The following is a 16,717-nucleotide window of genomic DNA, read 5'->3' on the forward strand; positions in this document are numbered from 1 at the left end:
CCGCCACCCAAGCACGGATGCGTGAGAGTGGAGATCGGGGCAGCAGTGACGATCGAAACGAAACGCTGCCATGGGGCGGAACTCTAGTACTCAGTGGCCCAACTTTCATAAATAAAAAGAATATATATATATATATTAAGCCCAAGAGCTAATATATTAAAGAGAAAAGATATAGATAAGTTGTATGGGTGGGCTTAAAAATAGGCACCCAACCCACACCATACAGCATACCCAAAAAAGTTAAAAAAAAGGTACACATAAAAATAAAAAAATCCAAAAACAGTCGGGCGCTGAAAAAAAAGGGGGTCATCACAATCTTGTTTTGACTCTGGCTCTAGTTCTTGGAAGGGATTCAGCTAGCACATTGGTAAGGTGTGTACCATTACCAGACGTAACGTAAGTATCATCCATTAGACTATTGAGCTCAAGTAGATCTTCATTTTTCTTGTTCCTCCTCGAAGTCTAAACCTGTCATTCCTCATCCGAAGAATCAGTTTGGCGAGGTGGTAGAGCTGAAGCAGATTGATTACCAACCGCAGTACCCACAATAGATTTTAATATCTGTGAAATATGGGTTGTTTCTACACTGGATACTTCTTGAACAAGGAAAGCGGCGAGGTTCTCCTGATTGTCATTCTGAACACTGTCCTTTGTAGGTAATAGTCCATCAGTATTGTTTTCTATGGTGTTTGAAGATTAGAATCAGTTTGGCGAGGTGGTAGAGCTGAAGCAGATTGATTACCAACCGCAGTACCCACAATAGATTTTAATATCTGTGAAATATGGGTTGTTTCTACACTGGATACTTCTTGAACAAGGAAAGCGGCGAGGTTCTCCTGATTGTCATTCTGAACACTGTCCTTTGTAGGTAATAGTCCATCAGTATTGTTTTCTATGGTGTTTGAAGATTTCAGCATCACATCACTCACAGTAACAGTAACAGCAGTGTCGCCCGAGGGAGTGGGGGCTTAAAGGGAACAGTATCTTCCTCAGGTGGAACTCGAATATCCAGAGTAGTAGGGTTAACCTCATCCTTATTCACTTGAACCTTAGCTTTCAAATTAGGATGAAACTTGAGTCATTTATCAAGGATATGCCCAACCATCTTACAGTGGGTACAATATGGGAGTCTGTGTTTCATGACGATTTTTTGTCAATATCCATTATGGGTTGTGCCTATATATATATATATATATATACATATATATACATGTATATGTATATATATACATGTATATGTATATATGTATATGCATATACATGTATATCTACATGTATATATATGTATATACATGTATATATATATAGATATACATGTACGTGTACATGTACATGTATACATGTACGTGTACACGTACATGTACGTGTACATGTACATGTATACATGTACGTGTACACGCGGGCGCGTACACCTCACCTCCTTTGGACGCTATATATATATATATATATTTTTTTTGAAAAAGTCCAAGGGCTAATATATTAAAGATAAAAATACAGATATGTTTGTATGGGTGGGCCTAAACATCCAACCCATACGGTACAACACACATTAAAAAAAAAAGTAAAATATGAGTACATATAGAAATAAAAGAAAAAAAATCAAAAAACCACCCAGTCGTTGAAAAAGTGTGGGTCATCCCAATCTAGACTTGCCTCTGACTCTAGTTCTTGGTATGGATCCAGCTAGCAGATTAGTAAGGTGCTGACCATTACCCGTAGTATCCAAAGTATCATCCATAAGACTCTTGAGCTCTAGTAGATCTCAATTCTTCGTCTTCCTCCTGGAAGTGTAAACCTGTCATTCCTCTTCCGGAGAATCAGTGTAATGAGGTGGTAGAGCTGTAGCAGAAGGATTATCAACCGTTGTACCAACAATAGGTTTTAGTATATGTGAAGTATGAGTTGTCTCTACACCGGATACTTCTTGAAGATAGGGAGTTGCGAGATTCTCCTGAGTATTAGTTTGAATAGTATCCTTTGTAGGTAATAGTCCTTCATTGTTGTTTTCAATAGGGTTTGAAGGTCTAGGTTGCCTAGCAGAGCCATCCAGCATCACATCAATTGCAGTAACATTAGTGTCAGTGGGGGGTTTCACAGGGGCAACATACACCTCCTGCCTTGTGGTAGTGTCCTCTACAGGTAGAACTAATATGTCTAGAGTTGTGAGGTTAAACCCATCATTATTCACTTGAACCTTAGATTTCAAATTAGGATGGAGCTTGTGGCATTTATCAAGGGTATGCCCAAACATCTTACAGTGAGTACAATAAGGAGGTCTGTGTTTCATGACAATTTGTTGCCAATATCCATTATGAGTTATTCCCCGCCAGACTTCAGTAACATCATGTAAAGTAATATCTCTTTCCACAAGTATTCTGGTCATAGAAGGTCTGGTTAAATTGAAAGTGGGTAGATCTAGCTTCAAATGGTCCCCAAGAATGACCCAAATAGAGTAGAGAACCTAATGATGAAAAAAATGCATCTTCACCACTGAAGGATTTGTTAGGTTGAAAGTATGGAGATATATATATATATATATATATATATAATTTTTAGAAAAGCTCGAACGTAAATATATTAATAAAGGAAAGGTACAGATAGATTGGATGAGAGAGCCCCTATTGGCACCCTAATCATCCGACACACAACACACAGGTAGGAAATACATGTATACCAAAAAAAATTAAAAATAAAAATTAGACTAAGAAATTGTACATCAAAAGTTTGCCAACAGTATCCTCCTCAGGTGGAACTAAAATATCCAGAGTATTGGGGTTAGCCACATACCTTAGCTTTCAAATTATGATGATTATCAAGAATATGCCTAAACATCTTACGGTGGGTACAATATGAGGGTTTGTGTTTCATGAAGATTTGTTGTCAATATCCATTATGGGTTGTGCTCAGTCAGACATCAGTAACATCATGTAAAGTAGTATCTCTTTCCACAAGTATTCTGACCACTGAAGGATTGGTTAGGTTGAAACAGACGTTGGCTTTAAATATATATATATATATAATTTTTAGAAAAGCTCGAAGGTAAATATATTAATAAAAGAAAGGTACAAATAGATTGGATGAAAGGGCCCATATTGGCACCCTAACCATCTAACATACAACACACTGGTAAGAAATACATGTATACCCAAAAAACTAAATAAAAATTAGACTAAGAAATTGTACACCAAAAGTCTATCAACACTCGCAGATTCAGTTAGCTTGCGAAAGTTCCAATTTAGCACTGCTTCTGCTCTGTTTCGAGGACGGGAGTCAGCTAACAAATTGTTATGTTTGTTGTCATTATTCGAATCAACCAATGTATCATCCCTCAAGTTTGGAAGTAGATCTACATTCTTTTTCTTCTTCTTGGATGTATAAACCTGTCATTCTTCATCAGAAGATTGGATCATCTACTCCGTAGATTGATCCAAAGATTGTCGGATAGGTGTAGATTGTTGCACATCATGAGCCCCGTGAGTCTGACTAACATTAACAACTTATTTTACTTTGAGACGGTAGAAACTCAGAAGAAATATTGCCACCCATTACATCAAAGTGATGCTCTAGGGCAGATGAAGTATGAAATGTCTTTCATGTCCCCACGAAAAGAGATTTCATAATAGGGCCTATATCATTAACTTTGTGTGGCAGATTACCAGTGAGGATAGTAGCATCTTCAGGAGTATCCTTCTAATGATCAAAAGTGTCAATAACTTGGAGCGGATCAGGAGAAGACAGAATCACTACCTCTGGCTGAGCATTTTGCTTCTTTGGTCCTAGATGAGGGTATAGATTGTGACATTGAGAAATGGAGTAGCCGAACATACGACAATTCAAGAAATACAAAGGGAAAGACTCAATCACAATCTTTTGTCAATATCCATGGTGTTGTGTGTCTAACCATATTTCCTCAAAAACAATTGAAGAGATGTCACATTGACTTCAGTGGGATAAGAAAGATTAAGAGTAGGAATGTCAGTTTTGAGTGACTTACCATAAGCTGAGACAATATAGTACAACACTTGAGTAAAATAAAAAAATTTCAGACCAGGGTGACGGATCCAGACCGAAATGATTGGTGGTTCCGTCTCTAGGTCAAATTCACCGATCATTTCAAAATCTTCATTGTTTTGTTATCAATCTAAATTAATCTTCTAATAAATAATCATGTGTAAATCCTCTTCATTATTTAGTTGAATAAGGATGTGACTTCCATCTAAAAGTCCAATTTTACACTCTCCAATAATGTGCATAAGCTCAAATTCCTTACGAATAAGCTCCATTTTGGGATGATCATAAAAAAATTTTCCAACCAAATTCAGACGACAGGAGTAAGCAAGCTGATTAAATTTTGCTTCCGTAAAAAAATAGTTGCCTTTTTATTCTTCCTACCAGGTTTTTTGATGTCTCCATCCAACGCAATCGAAGGAAGGAACACGATTTAGGAGTAACTAAGGTGAGGACACTCGTAAGGGCAGCAGCATACGAACTGTCCGAAGCCATCACCAAAATAAGAAGGCATGGAGATAAGACAGCAAAGTTACAGTGGACGAAAGAGCAAAAGCCAAAAAGGGGATCAACCGTAACCCCTTTCAAGTCGAACACAGGACGGAACTGCGAAAGTGACAGTTGAAGCAGATGAAGCAAACCGAAACAGACAAACAAAGTTAAAACAGATGAAGTCTCCAAGTCAAAGCAGACGAAATCACGATTTCAAAGCAGACGAATTCGAACCAGATAAATTTGAGCACACCGAAGGAGCAGACAAAGTCGAAATAAAAGTAGAGCAGAGAAGCACGACGAAGGAGCAAGAAACAGATTGGAGGAGTCGAGGATCCTTGAGCGTTACGAATCGAGAAGACGCTGACTTAAGGGTTCGCCAAGAGACGAAACCCCAGAACAGTCGTGCACGGGAGAAGGAGACGCCAATATTATATAAACCAGTTGAGCACAGACAGTGATATTTTTTAGCGAGTCGAACAAGAGCTAAGCCTCGGCATGCTCATTTTCGGCTCGTTTGCACCCCTACTTCTGGATGTCCTATATGTCGCTATTGTTTCTTATCACGTGTGAAATCTCAATGAAGGCAATCAAGTTCCTCTCTATTTTTAGTGCAATGGTTTTTGACGTTTCTCTGAATGACCTTCAATGGTGAAATGCATATGTGACACAAGCGAGCTCGGTATTACGTGATTAAAAGCAACTAAGAATTCTCTTTTTATAAGGTTTGATATCTTCTCGTAATGACAGATTCGTTGATTTATGTTATGTTCTCTTAGACCTCACAGTTTAATAAATTTTGCATTGATTACTACTAATATTATTTTGGCTAATGTTGCATCTAAGGATTTGTGTTTTATTATTTTAAACCTTCAGAAAAATGAACTTGAGGACTTTTGATACCTCCAGAACATTGTACTGGTATTGTGGCCTACAATATTCTTTGTTTATTTCGCAACAACCTCATACTAAGGAGACAGTTTTACATGTGTCCGAGGAGAAGAGCAGAAAACCATAACTTCTTCAAGTGGGTGGATGGGTTGGAGGACTCCACCACTGAGAATAATCATGCATTGAGAGTTTCCTTGAATGACTGCTTATCACAAAACATTAATTAAGTGCACTTTAAAAATAACATTATCATATTATTAATAGTTATTTTAACTTTTTTTTTTAATTTTGATTGTCGTGTTACACATTTTTAGTGAATTGTTTATCTTTGTTTGTAATGTTCGAACTTGATATTTATTTTGAAGTAAGAAATGTGCTAGCAGGATTAGTTATGTTATAAACAGCAATATACTACCGGGGCTGAAAGGTCATTTGTTCAGAAACAGTTGCAGCACAGCGGCTACTAAACAGCAAAAAACAAACAGACAGTCAACTTCTCCACAGTAGCTTTTGCGCATTTCCGCAACTTTTAAGAAGTTGCAGTTGCCCCAAACAGACCCTAAAAAGGCCCTCATAATCTGTAATCTTGTTCTTAGTAAGTAATAGAGGAGAGGAGCAAAAGACGAACTATGATGCACTTGATATTTCAGGATGATTCCTTGCATTGAGAAGGAATATCTCTAAACTTAGTTCAAAAAATAAAACGTAATTAAAAATTGAAACCATATGAAGATAAATTAATAATCAGAAGTGTAGTTGAAGATTGAAACAAATAGAAGAGATGTCTACATAAGACAAAACACGCATTCATAAGAGTTGCCTAACAATGAGCGCCAAAATCCAAGAATAAAACCAAATAAATATATAATCACCAAAAAATGGTGAAGTTCATCATGTAGCTGTCTGCATTACAATTAACATGAAACAATGCGTTCATCTCAACAGAAATGAACTGGGAAAATGAAGCATACCTTTTCATACTTTTCTCTAAACGAAGCATTCTGTTCGGTTGCCAAGGCGAAAACATTATCTAAATTCACCTGTACTGAAATCTTCTCAACTTCAAGAGATTTAATCTACGAATGATGAAAGTCAATTAGTCAATTAATCATAATAATGCATAACATGTTCCAGATAAAAAAATCATTAAGTAGAAGAGAAAGGGACCTGTTCCTGAAGTTGTTTAATAACAAGAATTGCTTCCGATTCTCGCAAAGTCAAGTTGTTAGGGCCTTGAATAGCACCTTCCGTCAAATGATAGGGAGAGGAAGAATAGTTTTTAATAGGAGTGCACTGCATTTTCAAGCAGCTAACTTTCAATTCCCCAATCTTCGCATCGTCCAATTTCATCTGAAAGGAAACAACAAATATAGAAAAATTTGTTTGAAAAGAATAGCAAACAACAAAGAATGGAAGCACCTTAGCATCGTCCTCAAAGCAAAGTTCAGAAAATTCTTCTAACTTTTCTACTGATTGATGGCCTTCCTACAATATTTCAAAAAAACAAACTATGACTCTAAGAATATGAAGAGTAAAAACACAAGAGAAAACTAATAAAAAAAAAAAAAAAAAAAAACAGAATTCACACCAAAGATAGACGGGCTTTATTTTGATGTTTTCTTCTCCTGCTTGTCACGTTCAACAAAGCATGAGCATCAGGAAGAGAAAAGCACTCTATCCTATCTGTATAATCAGAAATCTCAGATAAGCTGCTACTAGAAGGAAAGCTATCTACAGGGTCTTCCCTTTCTTGGACCAGCTCACAGGAAGGATGCAATGAACTTATCTCTGGCGCCTCTTCAACGGCTTCCAAAATCTCAGTTTCCAGATTTGACTTGCAAAAACGAAGTTTCAAATCAGAAGCATATATATTGGAGATTTTCAAAAAAAAATTTATGGGCAACACAAGGTAACAGACAGCATACCGGACAATATCAAGGGCTTCCATAACATCCAAAAAGAGAATCCTAAATACCTGGGAGGAAAGCATCATCAACGAGACAATCTTTCCTAGAAGAGTGGTTTATGCAATACTTGTAATGCCATAAAATTTTACAACAGTAATGAGAAAACCTCTTGCACATCTCGAAATAAGACCAAACATGTTTTTTTTTAATTTCAACATTTTATTTTGATCATTTTAAGAAATAAAATAATAAATAAATAAATCAGTAAATATTAATTAATTTCATAATAACACTATTTTCTAAAGTTCTAATTAAATTTACTCCAGCAGAATTAATCGTTAAAACAACCATCTGTGGCATGCAATGGTTATGATGGATTATCAAACAAATATGAGTTATCATAATAGAAAAAATCAAGGGAGCGGCTTTTCAGGTTAGGCCACAGGTACAAAAGTAAAATAAGAGAAAAGAAGAAAAGGAAGAAAAAGAAAAGAAAAAAAAGAAGAAGAAAACGAGGAAATCAAGAGATTTAGGTAAGAAATCTGATTTGTTGCAGTTTCTTTAAGTTGATGAGTATAAAGCTTAGAATAAGAGACACTTTTGAAAGAAGAATCGATGTTTTGACTTGATTGATTTAGTTTTGAGTTGTCGATTTAAGAATTAGTAAATAATTCGTGAAATTGATGCTTTTAAAAGATTCTTTACAAAAGAGAAATGTTACAACCCGACTCGGAGCCTTGGAATTTTCAAGTCTCTGTCGTGTTATTTTGAGGTTATTAAAATGGAATCGCAAAGGTCATTTCGGGGTTAATTATGGGTTATTTCAGGGTTATTGAAGTGAAATATATGAGTTTCTCTTCAATAACCTCGAAATATCCTCGAAATATCCTCGAAATAGCCCCGAAATAACATTCACGGTTCCACTTCAATAACCACCACGATGTAGCACATGGCGGCATATTATTGCAGTCCGCAAAGAGAGCTACGTCCGGAGTCCGGACAGAAAATTTTTCCCATGTATAAGCCTTTCCATGAGCAGTGGGAGGGGAGTTCAAGTGACTGAAACCTGCCTCTGAGGTATCGTAAAAAGATTTTTTCATTCTTCCTTAATAATTATGTAAAATAAAAATTTAAAGGGTATTGTTATAGCAAAAGTATATTTTTTTTGTTTAAAGTATAAGAAATATGATAACTCCCAATAAAAAATACTGCAACATAAATAAATGAAACTAAACAGAAAAGTGTTTTCTTTACTGTTCATTACTGCTCACAATTTTTTTTCACTTACAACATTTTAAAAAAATATTATTTTAAAATTAGAATTACTTGATGTAACTTAAAATTTTATTAAAATAGAACGACACTTTCATCCTTTAGATTGGATTTAGTTATGAACAAATCTTTTTAATCACATAACAATACCACTTTTTTAAAATTTTAAAAAGAAAAATACACATTTTCATGTATACGTAAGGTGGCATGTATATGTAAAAATTAAGGTTTATGTGTTCGACATATAAATACTAAGAATTAAATGGCATGTAGTTTTTGGGGCAAAGAAAAAAATTATTCCTCCACACTTTTCTAAGACTCGGTTATAAGATAAATAGCCGGGGAAAACCTCCATATTAGGAAAGTTGCAAATTCACCATGCTGGAAAAATCCCCTCTCAAGTTGGAGCATAGAGAACTATCATGTCCAACTTGCTTACAAGAAACTCAAAATTAGATCTAAAAAGTTCATTGATGAAGATGTATGCTAATCGCTCTCAAGTTATCCAACTTTTTACAACATCTCTATAAAGAATCAATCAATATGTCAATGTTTATCTAAAGCAAAGACTACGGTCGATAATATTATTATTTTGGCTAGTTGATCTAGCAAACATACTACAGATTCAAAATGGACTAACACCAAACTATCAAGCCTTCGAAACTATCATTAGCACTAACTCGCCATTATCAATTTCAACAAGCTTTATCCACTGTTTGCAATGATATAAACGAACTATCATCAAATTATTAATCCACAAATTTATAAAGATATCAATCCCTAGCAATTTCTACTCAAGAATACAGATATTAAAACTTTTATCAATGACTTCTCTAAATAGGAAATGCTCTGCTGGTGGAAGAGAAAATCAAAATAATATGTTCCAAATCTCTTCTAGTAATTGGGATTTAAGCACTAATTCAAATATTTATATACTCTCAAAAAAAAAGGGGTAAATCAACAAAAACATAAACATATTGAAATTGTTCGTGCTTGGCCTCCTAAAATTAGCCCTTTATCATATAAACTTCTTAAGACTATTTATCTCATAAATCTATTACCATCCATGACAACCAATCTAACTAATCAATATCAGCTTCTCTACAATAAACCAACATAATATTCTTATCTAGGAGTTTTGTTTGATTTGGTTTGGTTTCAAAAATACATTTCTGTTCTTTATTTTCAAAACCTCAATATTTGGTTTTCTATTTTTAGGACGACTTAGTTTTCATTTAATCGAACAAACTGAAAAATTCGAAATTAAATAGAGGATTCATGTAACTAAATTGATATTATATATGTAAGATATGTAATTTTTTATCTTTGTTCAAAACCAAACACCAACTAACAACTAAATTTCGATGTGTTTATAATCAAATCGTTTAAACTGAATTAAATTTTGGTTTTGGACGATTCGATTTTATAAAAAAAAAATTGAATTAAATATTCAGGTTTAAAAAAAAAAACTGAAATGTGTTTTTGAAACAAAACCGAATCAAACATTAAGCATTGAATTAAATCAAGAGAAAATAATTGTTGGAACCTAAAATTAATCAAGAGAAAATAATTGCTCACACACCGCACATTAAGCATTGAATTAAATTAATCAAGAAAAATCTATAATACAAGAAAATTAATCATGAAAATGACAAATACACATGGTCCTATTGACCAAAATAAGAAACTTTCAAACAATAGAAACAAAAATATATTAATCATTAAAAAAACAAAACAAAACAAAAATGTAAATTTTGTAATGGATTTTGTGATGAAAGATAAAGATCATATCAAGCAGCCAAAAAACAGTTCAAATTTAATTTCAAAGCATTGCAACCATGTTGAATCAATATGACTAAAAACCATAGCTAAATCCAGAGAACAATTTAAATTTCTATCTAATCATATGTGCCAATAGAAGCAAACTCAATCAGCAAGTTGTGCAACAGGATACCCTTAATAAAAATTAGACAGAAATTGTCTCAAATTCATTAAATTTCTCCTCAAGTCTAAGTGCCGCACGCTCATCTCAAATAGAACGACTCTTTATCCTTTAGAATGGATTTAATTATGAAATGAAATTGTTAGATAGTTTTCTCTGTCCAACCGACAGTTCCGGCCTTGATAATTTCAGGCACCCAAACCGGATTGTAACACCGAAAGAAAATATTTTATATGATATTTTTACTAAGGATCGTGACAGAAAATCCAATGTCAACCCCAGCAGTTACAATCATGCCCAAGACTTCAGCACAAAGTACACTGTCAACAGAGAATTACAATTATACCCAAGATTTTAACTTCAAGATAGTTTTCCACGAGAAAAAATTCTTAAGAGTAGAATTTGTATTGATCCTGTTAAGTTTTCTGTGATTTTATTCCCGTAAGAAAATTTTAAAAGCACAATAATTAGAAGATTCCCTTTGGCACAGCTAGCTATTTAATCTGAAGTGATACTTCCAATCAGAGTTTGGGCTATATTCGAATGCCAACATGTGAGTGGCCTACGCATCTAGGCACCTCAAGTCACATCAGAACAAAATGACCTACTTGGGTTCAAGTCCATGTTTTTTCTCTTCCACTAAGCAACCAAAAAAATCGGTGGCTACAAACACATCCCATGGCTGAGAGTTAAAGTTTCAGCAAGTAAAAACATGGCATAAACAGCATAAAGCGTATAAATGAGAGAAGACATGTAATTGGATCAAGCAGGAATTTAATTCAGAATAATATGAAAAATCAAACAATAAATTAAATAAATATCAAGTCCAATAAGAATTACCACCTCATTAGGCAATTTACGAGAAAATGGTCCAGGACACCAAGTTAGCCGCCTCTTTCCTAATCATGCAACAAAACAAACATTACAAGCCAATAATTAACTTCGATCATATCACATATTTCAATGAAAAACAACTTAAAGGAAAGAAAATAAGCAGATAAAGCTGCAGAATTAGAAGCTACTAAGATAAGAATGAAAATCAAAAATGAACAATAAATATATTACTGAGATAAATGATTTAAACGAAGAAGTTATGAAATAAATTAAAAATGTAAGGAAAATATACAACTAACAATGTGACAATTATTGATGATGCTAAGTAGGGTCGTCAAAATGGCTCGTTGTTCGTGTTTAGCTCGTTAAGTAGCTCCTGTTTGATTCGTTCACTAAGTAAACAAACCGAACACGAACAATTCATTTGCACTCGATATAAAAACGAATCGAACACAAACAGAGTGGGTACTAAAAAAGAAATCATCGATAAAAAACGGAAGATAAAAAGGTTTTAGTGAGTGGGTATTAAGAGTCCGCTCACAGGGAAAACAACTCACTCAAAAAGAAACATTAAAATACACATATACCCCAAAAATTACGAAATACTCCTAACCATGGTAGGTGGATTTACCACTTCCCCTCACCCTAGTTCTAGGAAGGGAGTGCAGCAACAAACTAAGATATGGGCTTCCACCTAAAACTATCAAACAGCCATCCTGAAAATTCTCGAGTTCTAGCATTCTTTTTTTCTTCTTCCTAGCTTTGTAAACTTGTCATTCATCTGCCAGTGCTTTTCTCATCTGATCAATTGGTGGATCTTCGATGGAGAGCTCACCCTAGGGAGTTTGTTGATCTGTAAATTGCTAAGCAGTCTCAACCGGCAGCACACCTTGATCTTGGCACTCCTCAAAAACTTGAGTACCCTCTTCTCTCGAAACAGGTGGTTCCAAAACAGTTCGGCTATCATCTGCTACAGAGCTTCTGCTATAACCAAATTCTTAGTATTTATGATCTGAGGAAGAACTGCCTCACCAACAGTCGAGAGTAGCTGTTGAACTGGTTAGTTAGAAATAGTCTGATGAGACAAATTTTCATTCAACATTTCTGGAAGATCTTCAGTTTCAACTATATTTTCCTCCACTTGAATAATGTTGTTAGGAATTGCAGAATCCACATGCACAGAAAGGTTGGATCTAAAATTTGGATGAAACCTGAAGCACCCAAACAGTTTACAGTGATAACAGAAGTAGAGTCTTTGTTCTGCGACAATTAGCTGTTAATACCCACTGTAAGCAGTTCCAAGTCATACTTCTTCCACACGAGAAAGGGTGATATCTCGTTCAAAAAAAATCCTTGCAAAATAAGGCCTAGATAGACTGAAGGTGGGTATTTTAAATTTCATAGGTCTCCCTAGTGCAGCACCAATAGAATAGAGGACCTGGTGATTAAAGTAGTGAAACTTTATGTCAGATAGTTTAAAAAAGATTGGAACTATAGGGGGTTCTTGGTTAGAATCAAATTCAGAAGACCACTTGAGCAATTTTATAAATTTTCCACCAATTGTCATGTGCTACTTGGAAAACATTTTGGTATAGTTCTCTATTTAGATAATTGTATCATCACATGCCGCTCATCAAAGAGACCAACCTCCCAACCTCCCAATAGTTTGAGATCTTCAAAAACCTTTGGAACGATTTCCATTTTGGGATGTCCTAATTGGAATTTCCTAATGAGGGTGCACTTGCACTTTTCAACCAGGTTGGAAACTTCAACATCAGAGAAAATTAAAACTAGTCTGCCACTCTTCCTAATCGCCTTCTTGATGAGGTTACAGTCCCCCTCGCCTTCAAATAATTCATGATATACCTAAGGGAATACCCAATTATCCACTGATCCCACAGAGCCAACCATATCAACATAAGAAGCTTTCCCAAGATTTAAAACTGAAGTAGTCGATGGTTGATGAGAAACAGAAGCCATAGAACCAAACGTGCGACTAAAGCAGAAGAGCGAGACAGAGCAGAAGCCGAATGACCAATTTGTTTGGCTTTAATAATCGGTCGAGAAAACTGACTCGTACGTGCCAGTTGTTCGAATGGAGGAGACGACTGAGGGTTAGTGGTCTGCGAGACTGCTATGGCCCGGAAGTCATGGATCACTACTCCGATGAGTGGCGTGAAAGAAGAAAACAACCACACAATTATTCCAAGCAGAAAAATGAACGGAGAAATCTCACCAAAAACAGCCGAAGTCAAAGCCCTAGTTCGAATAACCATTCTTGTCGCATAAGCGACCTTTCACGCCAGATCGTGTCGCCATTCTAAATTAAGACGGGGTGTACGACTCTTTAGAGAGGAGAAATGGCGACAGCGACAAGAAAACCATGCCAAAACCACTCGATCAACGATTTAAGCCGTAGGAGTCAACAAAATCATGAGCAATATAGATGATGAAGCCGCATAAAGCAGTCGAAGAGGTTGGCTTAAGCAAACAAAGTCGATGAAGGCAATGAGGCAGAACGAGAAGATGATTCAAAGAAGAAGATGAAGGAAATCGCACGATGTATATAGACTTCGATATGCAATGTTTCTGTCTCCGTCTCGGCTAGGGTTTGTGATTCTATGGCAATTTGAGTGATCTCTCGTCATGACGCACTCGTACGCTGGCGTGACAACCGGCGGTCGTGGTGAAACAAATAAGAGGCCTCGCTCTTAAGTGGAGGTCTGTGTGTTACGCCAGCGCCCCCGCCGATGGTGTTCCTAACTTCCCTACTGCTTTCTACGATAATCTTGAGCTTGATTTTGTCTCGTTTTTGTTCGACGTCCCCGTCGAAAAGGGGGAAAACTTGCTCTCTTCCTCTCTGATGCTGAGAACGTCGAACTTGCTTCTTCTTGCCGACTCCATCTGGTAGGAAAGTTCATTTATGGGATCCCTAAGTTAGAATTTCTTCGAAAGCACTTTGAGTTGATGAGGCTTACGGGAGAATGGAAAATTGGCCCTCTGGATGGAAGGCACATTTTGATTCAACTAGCGAATGAAGAAGACTATACGCGTCTCTGCTAAGCATATGGTCTGGTTCGAGAACTGTGGGATGAAGGTGTTAAAATGGTCACTTAACTTCGATCCTAAAGTTGAGGCCCCTATTCTAGTCTGGATTAGGTTCCCTTTTTTTAAAGTTCATCTTTTCAATCAAGAAGTTCTTTTCTCTTTAGCGTCTATGTTCAGGAGACCTTTGAAATTGGATGCTCCGACTTAAAATCTCACAAGACCCTCTATGGCCAAAGTTTTAATTGAAAGGGATGTCACTTTACCTCCTCCGATGAGGTCTGGATTGGTTCGGAGCATATTGGTTACTGCCAACAGGTATTATTAGAACAACACCCTTCTTATTGTACACATTGTCAAATGTTTGGGCATGATCAGGAAGATTGTTTCACATTAAATCCTAATTTAAGGACAGGGGTTGGGAGGAATCAGCCGCAGCTGCCTAAAATTGTGGCTGTCCAGGCTGTTCTAGTCACGACACCCCCTCCTCTTCCTATGAATGTGGTTGAGGGTAGAATCGAACAGGTTTTACTAGGCTCTGTCCTTCCTGTTATTTCGAATATTGGGGGGGTTTTTGTCTCTACACCTATTATTATTTCGCATGCTGATATAAACCAGGAAACGACTTACTCTACTGGTATTGCCCTGATTGAGATTACAAGGCAGGATTTAAATGTTTTCGAGCTTCCTAATATATCAAAAATGGAGTTTTTTTTTTTTTCCCCCCCCCCCCCCCCCCCTATTTCGAATGTTGATAATACTCGGGATGTTATCTTTGTAAATGTTATGGCAACGGGTGAAGTTCCTGGGCAGGATCTTGCGGTTTTGGATCCTCCTATTATTGCTGAGAGGGCTCGTAATGGCAACAGGTGATATTCCTGGGCAGGCTCTTGCTGTTCCGGATCCTCCTATTAATGCTGAAGGGGCTCTACCTTCCTCGGCATCTCTTCCTAATGCCTTGAATATGGATATTATTTCTCATCACAATGATACTCTCTCTGACACCCTGTTGGATGATATTTCAAAAGTATTAAGGGACGAATGACATGTACAAAAATATCGTAGAAGGAAGAATAGAGTTCAAAAGGAGGTACAAAATCATAGTAATGGGAATAATGGGCTAGAGATGAATCAATATTTTTCAGATGGAGAAAATGAACGAACCCGACCTAGATCTTCTAGGAAGGGTAATATGTCTAATCATGTTTAATATTCTTATCTGGAATATCAGGGGAGTTACGGATCTTCAATCCTTTTGATAGACTTAAACTTTTGTTAATGATTCATACTGTGGATATTTTTGCTATTTTGGAACCCTTGGTCGCCTCTCCGGATGATCGAATTTTGTGTAAATTCAAAAATTTCTCTTTTTTTGCTAATTGTTCTAACAAAATTTGGTTGTTTTGGCGGAAACATATCACAGTTGATGTCCTTACTGATGATAGACAGTTTGTACATACTTACTTCTCTATGGATGTTTTCTCTGGCTTTCTTACTTTTGTCTACGCCGGGACTTCTAATGCTGCTAGATTCAATCTCTGGCACAAGCTTTCTGTTATGGGTACTTCTATCAATCAAAATTGGATAGTTGGAGGAGATTTTAATATGGTGATGCATGAATCTGAGAAATTAGGTGGCAAGAGATTTGACACCACCTTAACCAATAATTTCAATGAGTCGTTACCCTTAGCGGGAATCTCTGATTTGGGTTTTATCGGTTCCAAATTTACTTGGAAAAGGGGTAAGTTGTTTGAAAGACTTGATAGATGCCTTGCCAATCAACAGTGGCTTACCTCTTATGGTTTCTCTCAAGTTCAACACCTTTCGAGAACTGGTTCAGATCATAGTCCTCTTCTCTTATCATTTGATTATTTTAAAAAAGCCCTCTACGTGCCACTTTCGTTTCTTAAATGTTTGGGCTAGACATGAGGATTTCTTGAGATTAATTGTGACAAATTGAAAATGTGAGGAGATGGGAAATGCATGGTACATTCTTTGAAAATTACATAAGAAGGTGGTTGCTGCTTTAAGGTCTTGGAATTGGGATGTTTTTGGTGATGTACATGCTAGAGTTCAAAAAGCCGAACAAAGGGTGAATATGCTTCAGGCTCTTGATGAGAACACCAATGATATCATCCAAGATTTATAGGATGCTAATAAAGAGTTGTTTGAGACCTCTCTTTGAGAGGAGTTGCTACAACAAAAAGCGGGGAGACCCATTTTTCTCAGGGTGATAGAAATACTAAATATTTTCATGCTTGCATTAAACAAAGAAAAGCTAATAACATCATTGTGAGAATTAAAAACAATGAGGGGAACTGGATTA

General features: G+C 36.2%; 1 protein-coding gene across 1 annotated transcript in view; it reads right to left on the minus strand.

Moving 5' to 3' along the window:
* The window catches only part of LOC110029809 (kinesin-like protein KIN-7I), a gene marked incomplete in the record, with an annotated part of 111,311 nt that extends 103,928 nt beyond the window's left edge, over nt 1-7,383 (minus strand). The window contains 5 exon segments of the mRNA XM_020732268.1: nt 6,363-6,467; nt 6,559-6,741; nt 6,811-6,876; nt 6,980-7,225; nt 7,367-7,383. Coding sequence (XP_020587927.1) covers nt 6,363-6,467; nt 6,559-6,741; nt 6,811-6,876; nt 6,980-7,225; nt 7,367-7,381 — 615 coding nt within the window.
* Nucleotides 7,384-16,717: the final 9,334 nt, after the last annotated feature.

Source organism: Phalaenopsis equestris, unplaced genomic scaffold (genome assembly GCF_001263595.1).
Source record: "Phalaenopsis equestris unplaced genomic scaffold, ASM126359v1 Scaffold000606, whole genome shotgun sequence".
Lineage (NCBI taxonomy): Eukaryota > Viridiplantae > Streptophyta > Magnoliopsida > Asparagales > Orchidaceae > Phalaenopsis > Phalaenopsis equestris.